General features: G+C 37.0%; 1 protein-coding gene across 3 annotated transcripts in view; it reads left to right on the top strand.

Moving 5' to 3' along the window:
• Positions 1–12,636, top strand: part of fut8a (fucosyltransferase 8a (alpha (1,6) fucosyltransferase)) — an 82,220-nt gene that overhangs the window by 36,476 nt on the left and 33,108 nt on the right. For all 3 annotated transcript variants that reach the window (XM_056768378.1, XM_056768380.1, XM_056768379.1), the window contains one exon: positions 6,542–7,059. In XM_056768378.1, coding sequence (XP_056624356.1) covers positions 6,857–7,059 — 203 coding nt within the window. In that variant the 5' untranslated portion in view covers positions 6,542–6,856. The remainder of the gene's footprint in view (positions 1–6,541; positions 7,060–12,636) is intronic.

Raw genomic sequence — 12,636 nt, forward strand, 5'->3', positions numbered from 1 at the left:
TGGAAGAACACAGTCGCTTCCTTCGGATTCTGATATAACAAATGCGTGGATGAAGTTTACTTTTAAAGACGTTCCAGCGTTTGTTCGCTTCATTTCTGCTGGATTTGCAGTGAGACTGAGATGACAAAGCAATGCTGTGCCGTCAAAATTGAATCCGACCGGATTTGTATATGTACGATGCGTTACTATTGCTTCTTTAGCGATCGCTTTATATGTCCTGATTATGTGTAGCGTACCTGTCTAACCTTTTTTACAGAAGGCTCCAACTAAGCATGTAGCTTGTCAATGAGACACAGAAATGTACATCACAGAGCACACTGTTGTTTTTTGGAACTGTTATCTAATCATCTTCAGTGCGGCCTGCCCTAAAAAAACGAGCGTTTCTCAAGCCATCCTCAAAACCGCGGTAGAAAATAGCCTATTTCTCGTTTATTTTGATGTTTTTTAATGTCATAAGCAGACATCAGACAACAGTATAAAATAACAAAAAAGGCAAGTTCAGGACACCTTTTAGTAACTGAGATGCGGGTGAATGCTTGAAGTTATTTTTGTTACTAAATAAAATATTGAGGAGACTAAAAGGACTGTCGTAAAATACTCCAACCAAACCTATATCATCATCGTCATACAATTCCTATATACAAACCTTTTTACACGTACATTTACCACCAATTCTACTACTAACCTGTCAAGGGCATTGAAGAGTTCAAATAAACTAATGCCGATGTCAGTTAAAATTGCCGACCGGATGCTCAACTATGGCAGATGTTAGCACAGTGGGTCTGGGTCTCTGTGTGTGACAGCTGCAGTGTGTTTTCTTTAACTTAAGTAAGTCTAAATGTGCTTCCAGCTATAGAGATAAGGAGCAGTTTTTCTTTGCTGTGTAAACACCTGATGGTCTAAACCTATTTGTCAATGTAAGACAGAAATTACAGTGAATAGAGAATCCATGGAGGATTTTAAAATGTTGAACATTGGATGTTAACTGTTAGTCATGGTGGGATTTAACTTGGCTATGTGCTTTTTTTAATAAAAAACAACATATGCATATGGTATTATTTGAATACCATATGCATATGGTATGTTTAAATGCAAGTTTTATACATTAAGCATTATCATTTTTCTTACAATGTGATCCTTTCACCTCCGATGCATAAGAGGTATGTTTGAATGGTCCACTTTTAAGTGGGTTGCCTTAAGAGATAACAACTGTCCTCTGAGAGGTTTTTAAGAGTAAAAGTTATTTTAAAGATCACACATCATCCTTATGGGGCTGTATCCACCAAAGCGCTTTTACGCGGCTGAAAACGGCAGGAGCTCGGCTGAAAACCCCCCCAAGTTGAGCAGTTTTCAAATTTGGGGGCTCGATCGAACGCCGGCACTGATAGTGGGAAAAACACATAGCACCAGCGCTGAGCACAGAAAAAGTCTCAAGAAAGCAAGGCCTGCTTTTCATGTGAAACATTGTTGCCTTTATTTTTGTGTTTGTGTGTAATAGTGTTATTAACCCTCTCACACTAAGCCCCCGTAGGCAAAGCTGCACTAGATATTGTATAAAACACACTTATAGTTCACAAACACGCATACAGGCCACACCTGAAGTTCACATCCTTGTATTTCATACCAAATAATTAACTCATTCTTCGTCCTCCTTCTGAATGATTAATACATTGATCTTCTACTTAAACTGAAAGCTTATAGGTTATCAGAGTTTCTCACAGGACATCGGATCTGTACTGAAGTCTGGTGGAAGAATAGGCTGGATAATGCAGTTAGAGGGAGTGGTCGATAGAGATATAGGGCTCCCACAATGCACATCTATTGATGAAAGGAGTTCACCTGACGTTTCCGAATGGGAAAGAACGTCAGAGAATCTAGTATGTTGTGTGTGGTTCATCTATCAAAAGGCTATCGTGTTTATTTATAGCTGTATAGTCAACAAACTGAACTAAACTAGTCGGAGTAATCTCAATATTTATTCAATAGAACATATAGTTGGAAAGATTGGAAAATTATTGCTCTGGATAATATTTTGTATCCCCTTTAGTGTGTTTCTGCGGGTTTATGTTTCTGAGTATTCCATTTATAGCTTTAGACAGCATAGTGACCATTTTTATTGATTCAAGTGTAGTATTTGACATAATACTTTTGTACATTTGTAACAAAATGTTTCTGAAAATTACTTCTAGAGGACATATATCCTGACAGATACAAATACGCTCCTGAAGGCAACGCTGTTTAAAAAAATGGTTATAAAATAAGTATAACCAACAGAAGAAGCTAACATATAGGCTACCCTAGGGGTAGAGGGGGAGATTTGACTCGTGTAAAATGTAAATCTGCATCCGGCAAGCTTAAAGTAAACAATGTTATCGTCTATTAAGGCATGTAGTTGGTTCTTAAATTACTAATCCATTAAACCTGTTGGTGCGTCCTCATAACACCTGTGTTTGAATGAGAGGTGATGTGGTTCATACGACAGAGAGAGAGAGATGTTACAGACTTTTAAAGACAATTTATGCTGTAGTTTTACATCACTGCATGGAGCGGAGGTTGGAAAAGTGAGTAGATGCTTTTATTATTCACAATTTCTATCCTGCTGATTGCTTGAGAAGGATGCCAAACATGTTTTGGCTTTGTGTGAATAGCGCTTTTAGTCAGATTTGTTTGTTGATGACAGAGGTTTCTGTTTACTCATCTCAAAGTTTCACCATGACTGACAGCAAACAACTGTAAGAAAGGGAAAAAAATGGCAAGCTCAGATGTCTCAATAACCTGAGACATGTAACAAGTTTATTTTTCAACCACATCGTCAGGTGCCTAGTGGTTTATAAGTGAATTATTGTAATAATTGCAGTTTTAGTGATAGTCCAAGTGAAATAAAAAATGACAATTCAAATTTTTGTCATGAAATATTGCAGCGTTAATAGTAAATAGCTTATTAATGTGGGTCATTTTCTTTTGAAAATCCATGTACCGTCATAATCTTCAGTTAAAATCTGAAAATGCACATCCGGATTTACAGAAGTAAAAATGATCGCAACTTCCGTTTCACGTGGACTTAACTGACAATGCTGGTTTGGTGTCAATGAGGGGGTGAGTTTTACTAATGCTTCCGCAGAAATACTGCATAATATTCGTTTAGGAAACACTGTGGGACAATGTGAAGGTAGCAAAATTTGTCAAGGTAGCATTCAATCGATAAATATTGATTTTTAAATATTAGTATTTGACACTTTAAGATTCTGTCATACCCAGCTGCTCTATGAAAAAGCGTTGCATGGAAAGTTTGTTACAAAGCGCAATTAAATATTTCATGGTACGTTGAAGATCTGAGGTATGAAAAACCTAATAGTGGAAGTCACTGTAGCATGACTGTATAAATGACTGCTCAGCTGGTTCGAGTTTACGGGCTCACTTTGTGATTTATAGTTTTAAAATGAAGAACAAGGTCCGGTTGTGAGTTCTGTTAAAGACAGAATTTTCATTTTTGGGTGAACTATCCCTTTAACTACAAATATAAAAAAATCAGTAAAACCAATGTGTAGTTATATGTTTTTCATAAATGTGATTTATATGTCATTACTTTGTTGAGCAGCATGACCGGTAAGAACCGAAGCGCCATCCTCACCTGAGCAGGCTGTTGTTCTGCTCATAAATGCAGGCATTAATTATGGATTTATTGCTGTCCTTGCCTGCACGCTGCTGCTGTGTCACTATGCAGATCTCAATTATTCATGACTTCTAGGAGCGGGCTACTGGAGGGTGCACTCATGCAGGACGGTGCAGTTTACAGATTATTTCTCTTTCAGGACCAAATCGTCCGGTTCGGTTTAATGCAGCATTTTAATGACTTGCTCCCCATTTTCCATTTAAAACTAAGACTAATAGCAGTGAATGGAGACATTTCTGTAATGAGGATGTTGAGCGTGAACTTACACTCGCTGTCTCTGATATATGTTTGTGTAGGAAACGTGGAATATCCAATTCACCCATCAGTGTACCAAGTTAATTATAAGCTTAAATAAGTACAATGTCATTGTGAAGAGACACTTTATATAGTAAATAGATGTGTCTTTCGGTATTGCACACTTCAGGCCTGAAGAAATGAAATGTCATTCTTTGTTACAAATACATTTGTGCTGCATGACACTAGACTTTTTGCACGTTTTATTTTGCTAAGCAGGTGTCGACATTTGTGGTTAGTTAAAGCTGCATTTTTACGTCTTTAAATTTAGAAATAAACAAAGAATTGTTATGTGTACAAGTGCATAAAATATAAAAATAAATCTTTGTTGAAAACTGTTTTCTAGGCCCGATTCTCAACTGTAAGATTGTAAATAATGATTTATTCTGTAAATTGAACTGTCGGCTTTGATTTTGCTGAAAATGTAAGAATGTTATTCAACTCTTTCCCACATAATAATACATTTTTACAATTGTATACTGTAAACGGTGATGAAAATACACACACAGAAGTTACGGATGCACTTTTAAAGGTCTAATGTGTAATTTACTGGAGGATCTACTGACAGAAATGCAATAATAACACCTGTATATGATGTGTAAACGCAGGCGGTAATGTTGATATTCTTAGCATTACATCACTTCTGACATCAGTGCCATGATTTCAGAATGAACTTGTTACAATTATTTTTAGAGATGTTAAAATGTATAATGGTGAACTGTTTTGTCAAAAGATTTCCATGTTTTAGACCTGTTTTAATAAGTAGGATGGATGCATAAGATCATAAGATGATGTTGTGTATGCTAATAAGAGCGCGTGCAACGACTTTTGTTTACGTGTAGCTCCCGATGCACATACGCCCTGTTGACTGCAGTAGTGATGTGCATAAATAGCTGCCGGTCTGCTGTACTCAGACACTAGCAGAAGGTCACTCTATTGATTCAGTCCCGCACTGCAGCCTTTGATTACCGGGTCTGACACACCACCGCAATCTATAATGCATGTATATGCTCCGCGCAGAAATCCATAATGGGTCTCTATATTCCGCCCTCATTCATAATGAAGGATAAGCACTGCCTGCATTCCCCTATCTGTCAGATACTCCCGTCCGTCGGCCTCGTTTTACATGCACAGTGAGTGGCACGTTATTCCGGCTCCGTAAATGCTTTGCTTTTAAGATATGCCGTGGGTGCGCCGTGTGTATTAACTTTAGATTGTGCTACAAGTGCAGTTCATCTGTGATTGCTCATTTAAGTCAATAAATGAATGTACAAGCGGTCTCGAGTCGAGCGAAAGTCACAAGGCAGGTTTGTGCGTGCCTGTCACGGCATGTCCCGCGCCGCTTTTCAGCACCGACCCTCAATCTGCGCTGCCACGGCGAAATGAATTATTGTGAGCCGTGAGTTCGTCGTCTGAATTGAATGTGATGAGATAAAAAAAGACAGATTGCCGTACATAATACAAAGACAATAAAAGACATCTCTTTCTGTTGCTGTAAGTGTTCCTAGAGCTTAAATGGCGCTTGCAATGGTAAGGTTGAGGGTTCCTGCATTGAATGTGTGTGTATAAAAATCTAAAGACCACTCCAGTTTTGTTTTGAAAGCGGCATTTCTGCTTGTATTAATTGTCATTTCGGTCAAGTGTCATTTGAATTTCAACAGAAACAAACCTCAGGAGTGACATAAAGTTACTCAACAGTAATGTGTATGACTGACAAAATGCAACGATGCATGAAAGTTGAGAAAAATGTTCCATCATATAATCTTCTTTGAGCTATTTGAGCTTAAAATACATGAAAAAAAATATTCACTACTATATATATGTGTGTGCGTGCATGCATTCATTGCAGTCAGATGCTGTTTTGACATTAACAACAAATTTGTTTAACAAAGCAAAATTTGTAGCATGCAAATAGTTCCATTCTAGAAGCTGCAATAGTGAGATGATCATATTACTGTATTAGATTGACATGACTTTCAATACATTGTTAATTTCGCTAGTTGCATCCAGTCATGACCTTAGAAAGACATTGGCAAAATATAATAAGCATTTTAGTAGGTATTCTATTCCATGGTCACATGAAAGTTACAGGTCCTGAGTGCATTGTACAGATACAGTATCCCACACTGTGTAGTGTGCGTACAAAATATTTGCATACTATCCGTCATACTGTGTATATAACAGGAGCCCTATTATGGTGTTTTATGCAGTTTCCTTTCATGCATCAAAAGAAATCAATCTACATATTTGCTGAATCATAATACTTAAACTATTACAGAATATTTTTTTTCCTCTATTAATACACTTTTCCAACATGCAACTCATAAGTTCATAATTCACACTAACTTTCTGCTGACTTGAATCTCGCTCTGACTTCTTGAGCTCATTTTAATCTTCTTTAATAGCTGTGCGACTGTAGCTTTCGCAGCAGTGGAGCTCATTCCAGTCTTATATCCATGTGGAGGAAAGGGCGGAGCTGATAATCTCAGACCTCACTTATTCCTTTATCTCTCACTGTTACTGCAAGCATGTCCTGCCATCTCACTTATCACACACGCTGCTGTGTTTTTACAGAGGCAGAAATCCTTGGAGACGCCCTGCAGGAAGAGGAACTAATCTGAGCCATCAGTCCTCTGAAGTTCTCAGAGGATCTCGAAGCAGGGGGAAACAAGATCCGGGCATACTCGAACGCTCCGCTTCTTCTCCCCGAGGGGCCGCTGCCATGATATAACCTCTGAACGACTACACGCACGCAAGAAACGCCCCATCGACTCCTGACATTCACCCTCTGCTGTGGAGGAGCCTTGAGGTGGTGCGTTGCTGCTGGGGTGAGCATGCCTCAGACTCCTGTGTTGTGAAAGGAGTGTGTTCTGGGCAGCAGTAGGCGCCATGCGTCCCTGGACGGGCTCGTGGCGCTGGATTATGCTAGTGCTGCTGGCCTGGGGCACGCTGCTTTTCTACATCGGGGGTCACCTTGTGCGGGACAATGATCATCCGGAACGGTCCAGCAGGGAGCTCTCCAAGATCCTGGCCAAACTGGAGAGGCTGAAACAGCAGAATGAAGATCTGAGACGTATGGCCGAGACGCTCAGGTGAGCTTTTGGGATTCCTCAGAATTCTTTACAAATCTCACTGTGTTTTAAAGGGATTCTCTTTGAACGTGAAATGTGTTGAGCTGGTTATGATTTAACGTAAAACTGGGATGTCCCTCATAAAAATACACTTTACAATAAGGTGCTATTTGTTAAGTGGTAAATGCATTTACAAACATAAACTAACAATGAACGATAATTTTTTTCAGCATTTATTAATCCTTAATCATGTTACTTCATGTCAATACAGTTATTCATGTTAGTTCATGGTGCATTTAATAATGTTAACTGTGACAATGTTTGATTTTAAAAATGTTTTAGTAAATGCTGAAATTAACATGTACTAAGATTTATAAATGCTGTAAAAGTAATGTTCAGTGATAGTTCATGTCACTAATGTTAACAAATACAATTTTATTGTAAAGTGTTACAAAAGTAGTACAAATTATTACAAATAAAACGCATCCTAAACAGAAATTAAAGGGGTGATATGACACGGCTGAAAGGAATATTTTCGTAAGTAATGCGTAAAGTATACACAATTTAAGGTTAAAAAACACTCTATTTATTGTATTTTTTGCCTCGCCGCTCTGAAACGCACAGATTTATTACAAAGCTTATGGCTCTGAAAAGCGAGGTGTGCTATGATTGGCCAATTAACCAGTGCGTAGTGATTGGTCGAATATGGCAAGCGTGTGACGAAAATGTTACGCCTCTTACCATATTTGGAATATCAGGTTTCAATGCAGTTGTACTGTCTTAGTCAAATCATACCACAAACTGACGTAGATTTGTGGGTGTGTGGCCACACGAGGCGTTTCAGGCAGGTCTGGATGAGCTTTCGCTTTTAGATAGAATGCATTTTTTGTTCCGACACTTTCATTTTTTTAATTTTACGTCGTGCACGGGCAACTTATAACGCACCTAAGACACAGAAAAACACGTATTCACGCTATGTGACCCCTTTAACTTTGGTTTATTAAAGTAACAATATGTTTTTTACATTTATGTTATTATGACTTACAGTGACTGTATAAAATGATGTTTTTTTAAGAAATAGTTTGTGTTAAATAATCAAATGTGTAAAAAAACTGTTTTAAAGGGATAGTCTACCCAAAAATGAAATTTACTTTACATTTTGGGTGGATTATGCCTTTAAGCCAATAAAAAGAAAATATAAAAAAATATTGAGATTTGTATTGAAATTTTGCTAAATATATAAACAGTTTATGCCCAGCCCAGTTACCATTGGACCTCATTAGACAGCGCTGGTTTTATAAGGTCAGGCCGTTATTAGTTCCTTTCTACTATGCATTTTGCGGTTTGACAGGTAACCACAGAGCTATTTCTGAGCTGCTTTGTTAGTTAAATGATCAATAGCATGGAGAAGGCTTTATATCATCAACCAACATAAACACGCTGCTTTACAGTTTACCCACTGCATGCATGTGGTTCAGGTATTATGAAACATGTGTAAAAAATTGCATTGAAACATACTAGTCTGCTCTGTGTGTATGTTCCAGGGCAGATTATTTCAGTGTGTATACAATATGCAAACTCACGCAGTTCATGTCACTAAACTCAGTGGTCTGTCATATATCTGGTTATGCATTATGCAAGCTCAGTTATCGGTGTCATAGTAAATGATTAAAATGACCCAGGTGACTCAAACGTGCCTCTTAATCTTTCTGATATTTGACTGCATACATATATAAACAATTTAATGCTTGCACTGAATCACTAGAATATGTTTCAAGTTTTGATTGTGGATATACATGGTTTCCGTGACATGTGTAATGTTTGCAGTTGGATGTGTGTAAGAATCAACATTTCTTGTTAGAAGACAAGACTGATGACATTTGAGTATGCAAATATACCAATGAATGTCATCGCTGTAGGTTAGGTTTTCTATGGTAAGCAATGTAAGACAGTGGGGGAGTTTTCTAAATTGAATCTTGCATTTCTTAACTAATAGCTGATAAAGACTGTAAAAGAATAGATGAATGTAATGAACTGTTGTTTTCTGTGTCGACTAGTTGGAGCTGTACTGTTGAAACGACAAGTCTCGCACATCGTTAAACTACATAAAGAATAGTTTATGTTTTTCATCCCATAACTTTATTAAGTTTAAGAATATGAAAGTTTTTATAGAAAAAAAATGAAAAATTTCCTTGAGGGATCTCAAGTTTTCACATAAAATGTGGATTTCATAATTTTTCATGACCATTTCCACCCTTGTCCCTTTTACATTAAATTGGCTGATGTTTGCTACTGTGCCTTTTTTTGGACTATTTTAAGGACCAACACTTTACATGAAAAATGAAAAAAAAAAACTGCTTACTGCGACTTTCCTGCTGGTCCAATATACTTGGCGCAGCTCCATCCTTCACAAACAGCCCCTCTGCAAAGCCTGCATTACAGTGTGACAGGATCACAAAACAATCAAGGCTGAATTATGCTGCATAAACACGCACTTTTGTTATGTTTTAGATTTATGACAGGGCTCGACAATAAGGTTGGCCCGGGGCCAGTGTAAGAGAGATTTGGGCCAGTTAATCGAACTGTCAGTTGTCCTATTGGGGCAGTGCTGCATGCATGATTTCAGTTCAGCAGCGCAATTCGCGCCTGCATGTTGCAAGCGAACAACACAAAAGTACATACTTAAGACAACATGCAACAAAGCAGGCAGGCAGCAAAAAAAAAAATATTGTGTGCTGATACTGAACACATAAACTACAGGCAAATGAGTAAACGCACGTTCTTGCGTCATTTTTATGGTTTGAGATTAACAGGAACTTTTTAGTTCCTGTTTATAGGATCCTCTCACATGTTCTGCATTCCTTTTCACATCTGGGTAGTTGACAAATATGAAAAGAATGGAAAATTAATGAATAGTATATTATTTTAAATTATTCATTTAGATATTTATTATTTAAAATAGCATAAGGGATTGTTTTCATTTTCTAGTTTTTTTCTACATTTTTTGTGGCACAGTCACACCATAGGATACATTTACGGTATATAACTCCATATATACCTTTTTCAAACAAAAAAAATGATGTTGAATTACAATAATTACAATTATTCATTACAATAAGCTCACAGATTTTTATGTAGTTGTTCAGTAACAGATTTAAGTTTTTTATCTTTAATATGCATAGATGAACATCTATTGTATACTGTAATTTATAATCAACTCGTATGATTTACTTTGACCACGTCCCCGTACATTTACTTTCTCTCTGTTTGGCATTGGTTAAATTACACTTCTGTAATGAATTATCTGCCCAGTTGTCACAACGTAAAATCCCTTTTGCAGATTATTCAGAACATAGTACATAAGTAAGCTTTGGTTAACATCAAACATCAAATGTATCTTTTTTATATCAACACCATAACTACTTATGACCCTTCCTCTACGGATAATATGAAAATCAGCCTTCTGTAAACAAAAAGAGGAAATGCAACATCCTACTTCCAGCACGGATGTAAACAAGCTTATGAACAAAACAATAGATCTGTTTGGTGCTTTACTTGGCAGAACATCTACAGACAATGTTTGTAACACAATTTTCAGAAGCGTTTCCAAAGAGAAGATTTTTCAGCTATTTTGAAATCGAAGGCTTTAAATAAATGCCTGTTTCAACTGCACACGATTTCAGTGAGAAGCCGATGTATTTCTACACTACAGATCATTTAAGTTACATACAGTTCAACACCGATGAAAACAACTGCTGTGAAAGCTATTCAATAAAAGACCAAAAATTATTATAAAAGTATGATTTTAGTGACAGGCATTTCCCTGGCATAAAACAGGGCACACTTGGCCAAGTCTTTGTTTTAGTGCAATAAGATAAATTGAAATCTTTTAGCACCAATATGTGATGTTTCTTCTTTCTATATAGTGCCACACAGATGATTTTATTAATATTTGGGTTGAGCAGAATAACATGTAAAAAATAATAATAATATATATGTGTATTGGAGGAGGGACCTGAGCATTGCAGTGTATAGGGACTGTAAGCAACCACCCACAACACTCTAGTAACCATATAACAACCATACAACAACCCTCTGAAAACCAACCAAAACGCTATTTATTATATAGCATTCTTATGCTAACTACGTACAGAACTCAACAGGCAAGTTTTGCATAAGTGAGCACCACTTGCATTTCCTCAGAAGAAAACAACCATTTTTTTTAAATGTTTTTCTTTTCTGTCTCCGTCTTTCTCTCTTTAGAAATGGGCATTGAATGTTGTTTGCTCTGTACTGTTTACAGTAGCTCTGATCTGACTGGTAAAGTAAACAGTGCTGAACAGCGAGAACACATTCTGATTGAAGTGTTTGCATGCTGCAGATATTTGAATTCTCGACTGTGTGTGTGCTAACACAGAGTTGGACTGGATAAAGGAATACAATATTGCCACACATCACAGCGAGGGGAATTTTTTGTACATACAGCTATAGAACAATACAAAAGATCAATGTGTGAGGGCAGGAAACATGGATACACTTTTGTATACTATAAAAAAACAATGTGCAGAATACAATGCACAAATTTGGATGCACTGCATATTACCTATTAACGGATAGCACAAGAACAAGGAAGGCCTTAGATCTGTTTAACACATATTGTGCTTGTAGTGCGGATTCATTTTGGCGCCCAGATACTGCACGTGTGAAATGTGGCACATGCTGAACTCAAAACAGTAACCTACTTAAAAACGCTTTTTTGCAATATGTGCTTTGAAAAATGTGAGTGATGCAGTTTCACATGCAATGACAGACGCAAACACATTCTGTTCAGTAAATCCGACTGTATTCATACTTTTTACCGTCATTTAGACATTTTACAGTCTACATTTTGGAGGTTGTGGTAGCATGTAAATGAGTTACTTTGGATGGGATTGAGCCCGTCCTTCTCATGTAAATGAAGTTGAGGTCTATCATCATTCTCAATGACCTACTCCCTATAACTATTTCTAGTTTCTGGCTCGCTGGGATACTACATTCTGATTGGTCAATCACACCATCCAGCAGTCTGATATTCCTGAATAACCAGTGCACATGCATTACAAGAATTAAGTGGCATTTGAAGCTCTTGCTAGACAGTTTAAGGATTCTATTTAATGTATTACTTAATAAAATGTTTCAAATCAATAGCCATCCATTCGTTTTCAATAGACAGTTTCAAAGCAACAACATAAACAAACGTTACTGCGCATGCACGCTTTTGTGGTCCAAACTGAACTTCCGTTACACAACCGCAAAGAATCCTAGATTATTTCTGATAACATGCTAAATAAATAACAAGTAAATTACAGTTGCTTGCAAGTTACAAGTATGTCTACACAGTATTATTTTGGGTAACCAGTAGAAGAACCGTTACTTGGCTAAACTGAAATGTGATAAAGTTAAACAACAAATATAAATAAAATTCAACAAATGTTTATTTAATACAATTAGTATACAATAAAATATTAATATAAATTAAATATAAATTGTTATATATTAGCCACTAGCCAGACCAACCAGCAAACACAGTTAACTACCGTCTATACTGTACGTCTGGGT

Source organism: Triplophysa dalaica, chromosome 15, assembly GCF_015846415.1.
Source record: "Triplophysa dalaica isolate WHDGS20190420 chromosome 15, ASM1584641v1, whole genome shotgun sequence".
NCBI classification, from domain to species: Eukaryota; Metazoa; Chordata; class Actinopteri; order Cypriniformes; family Nemacheilidae; genus Triplophysa; species Triplophysa dalaica.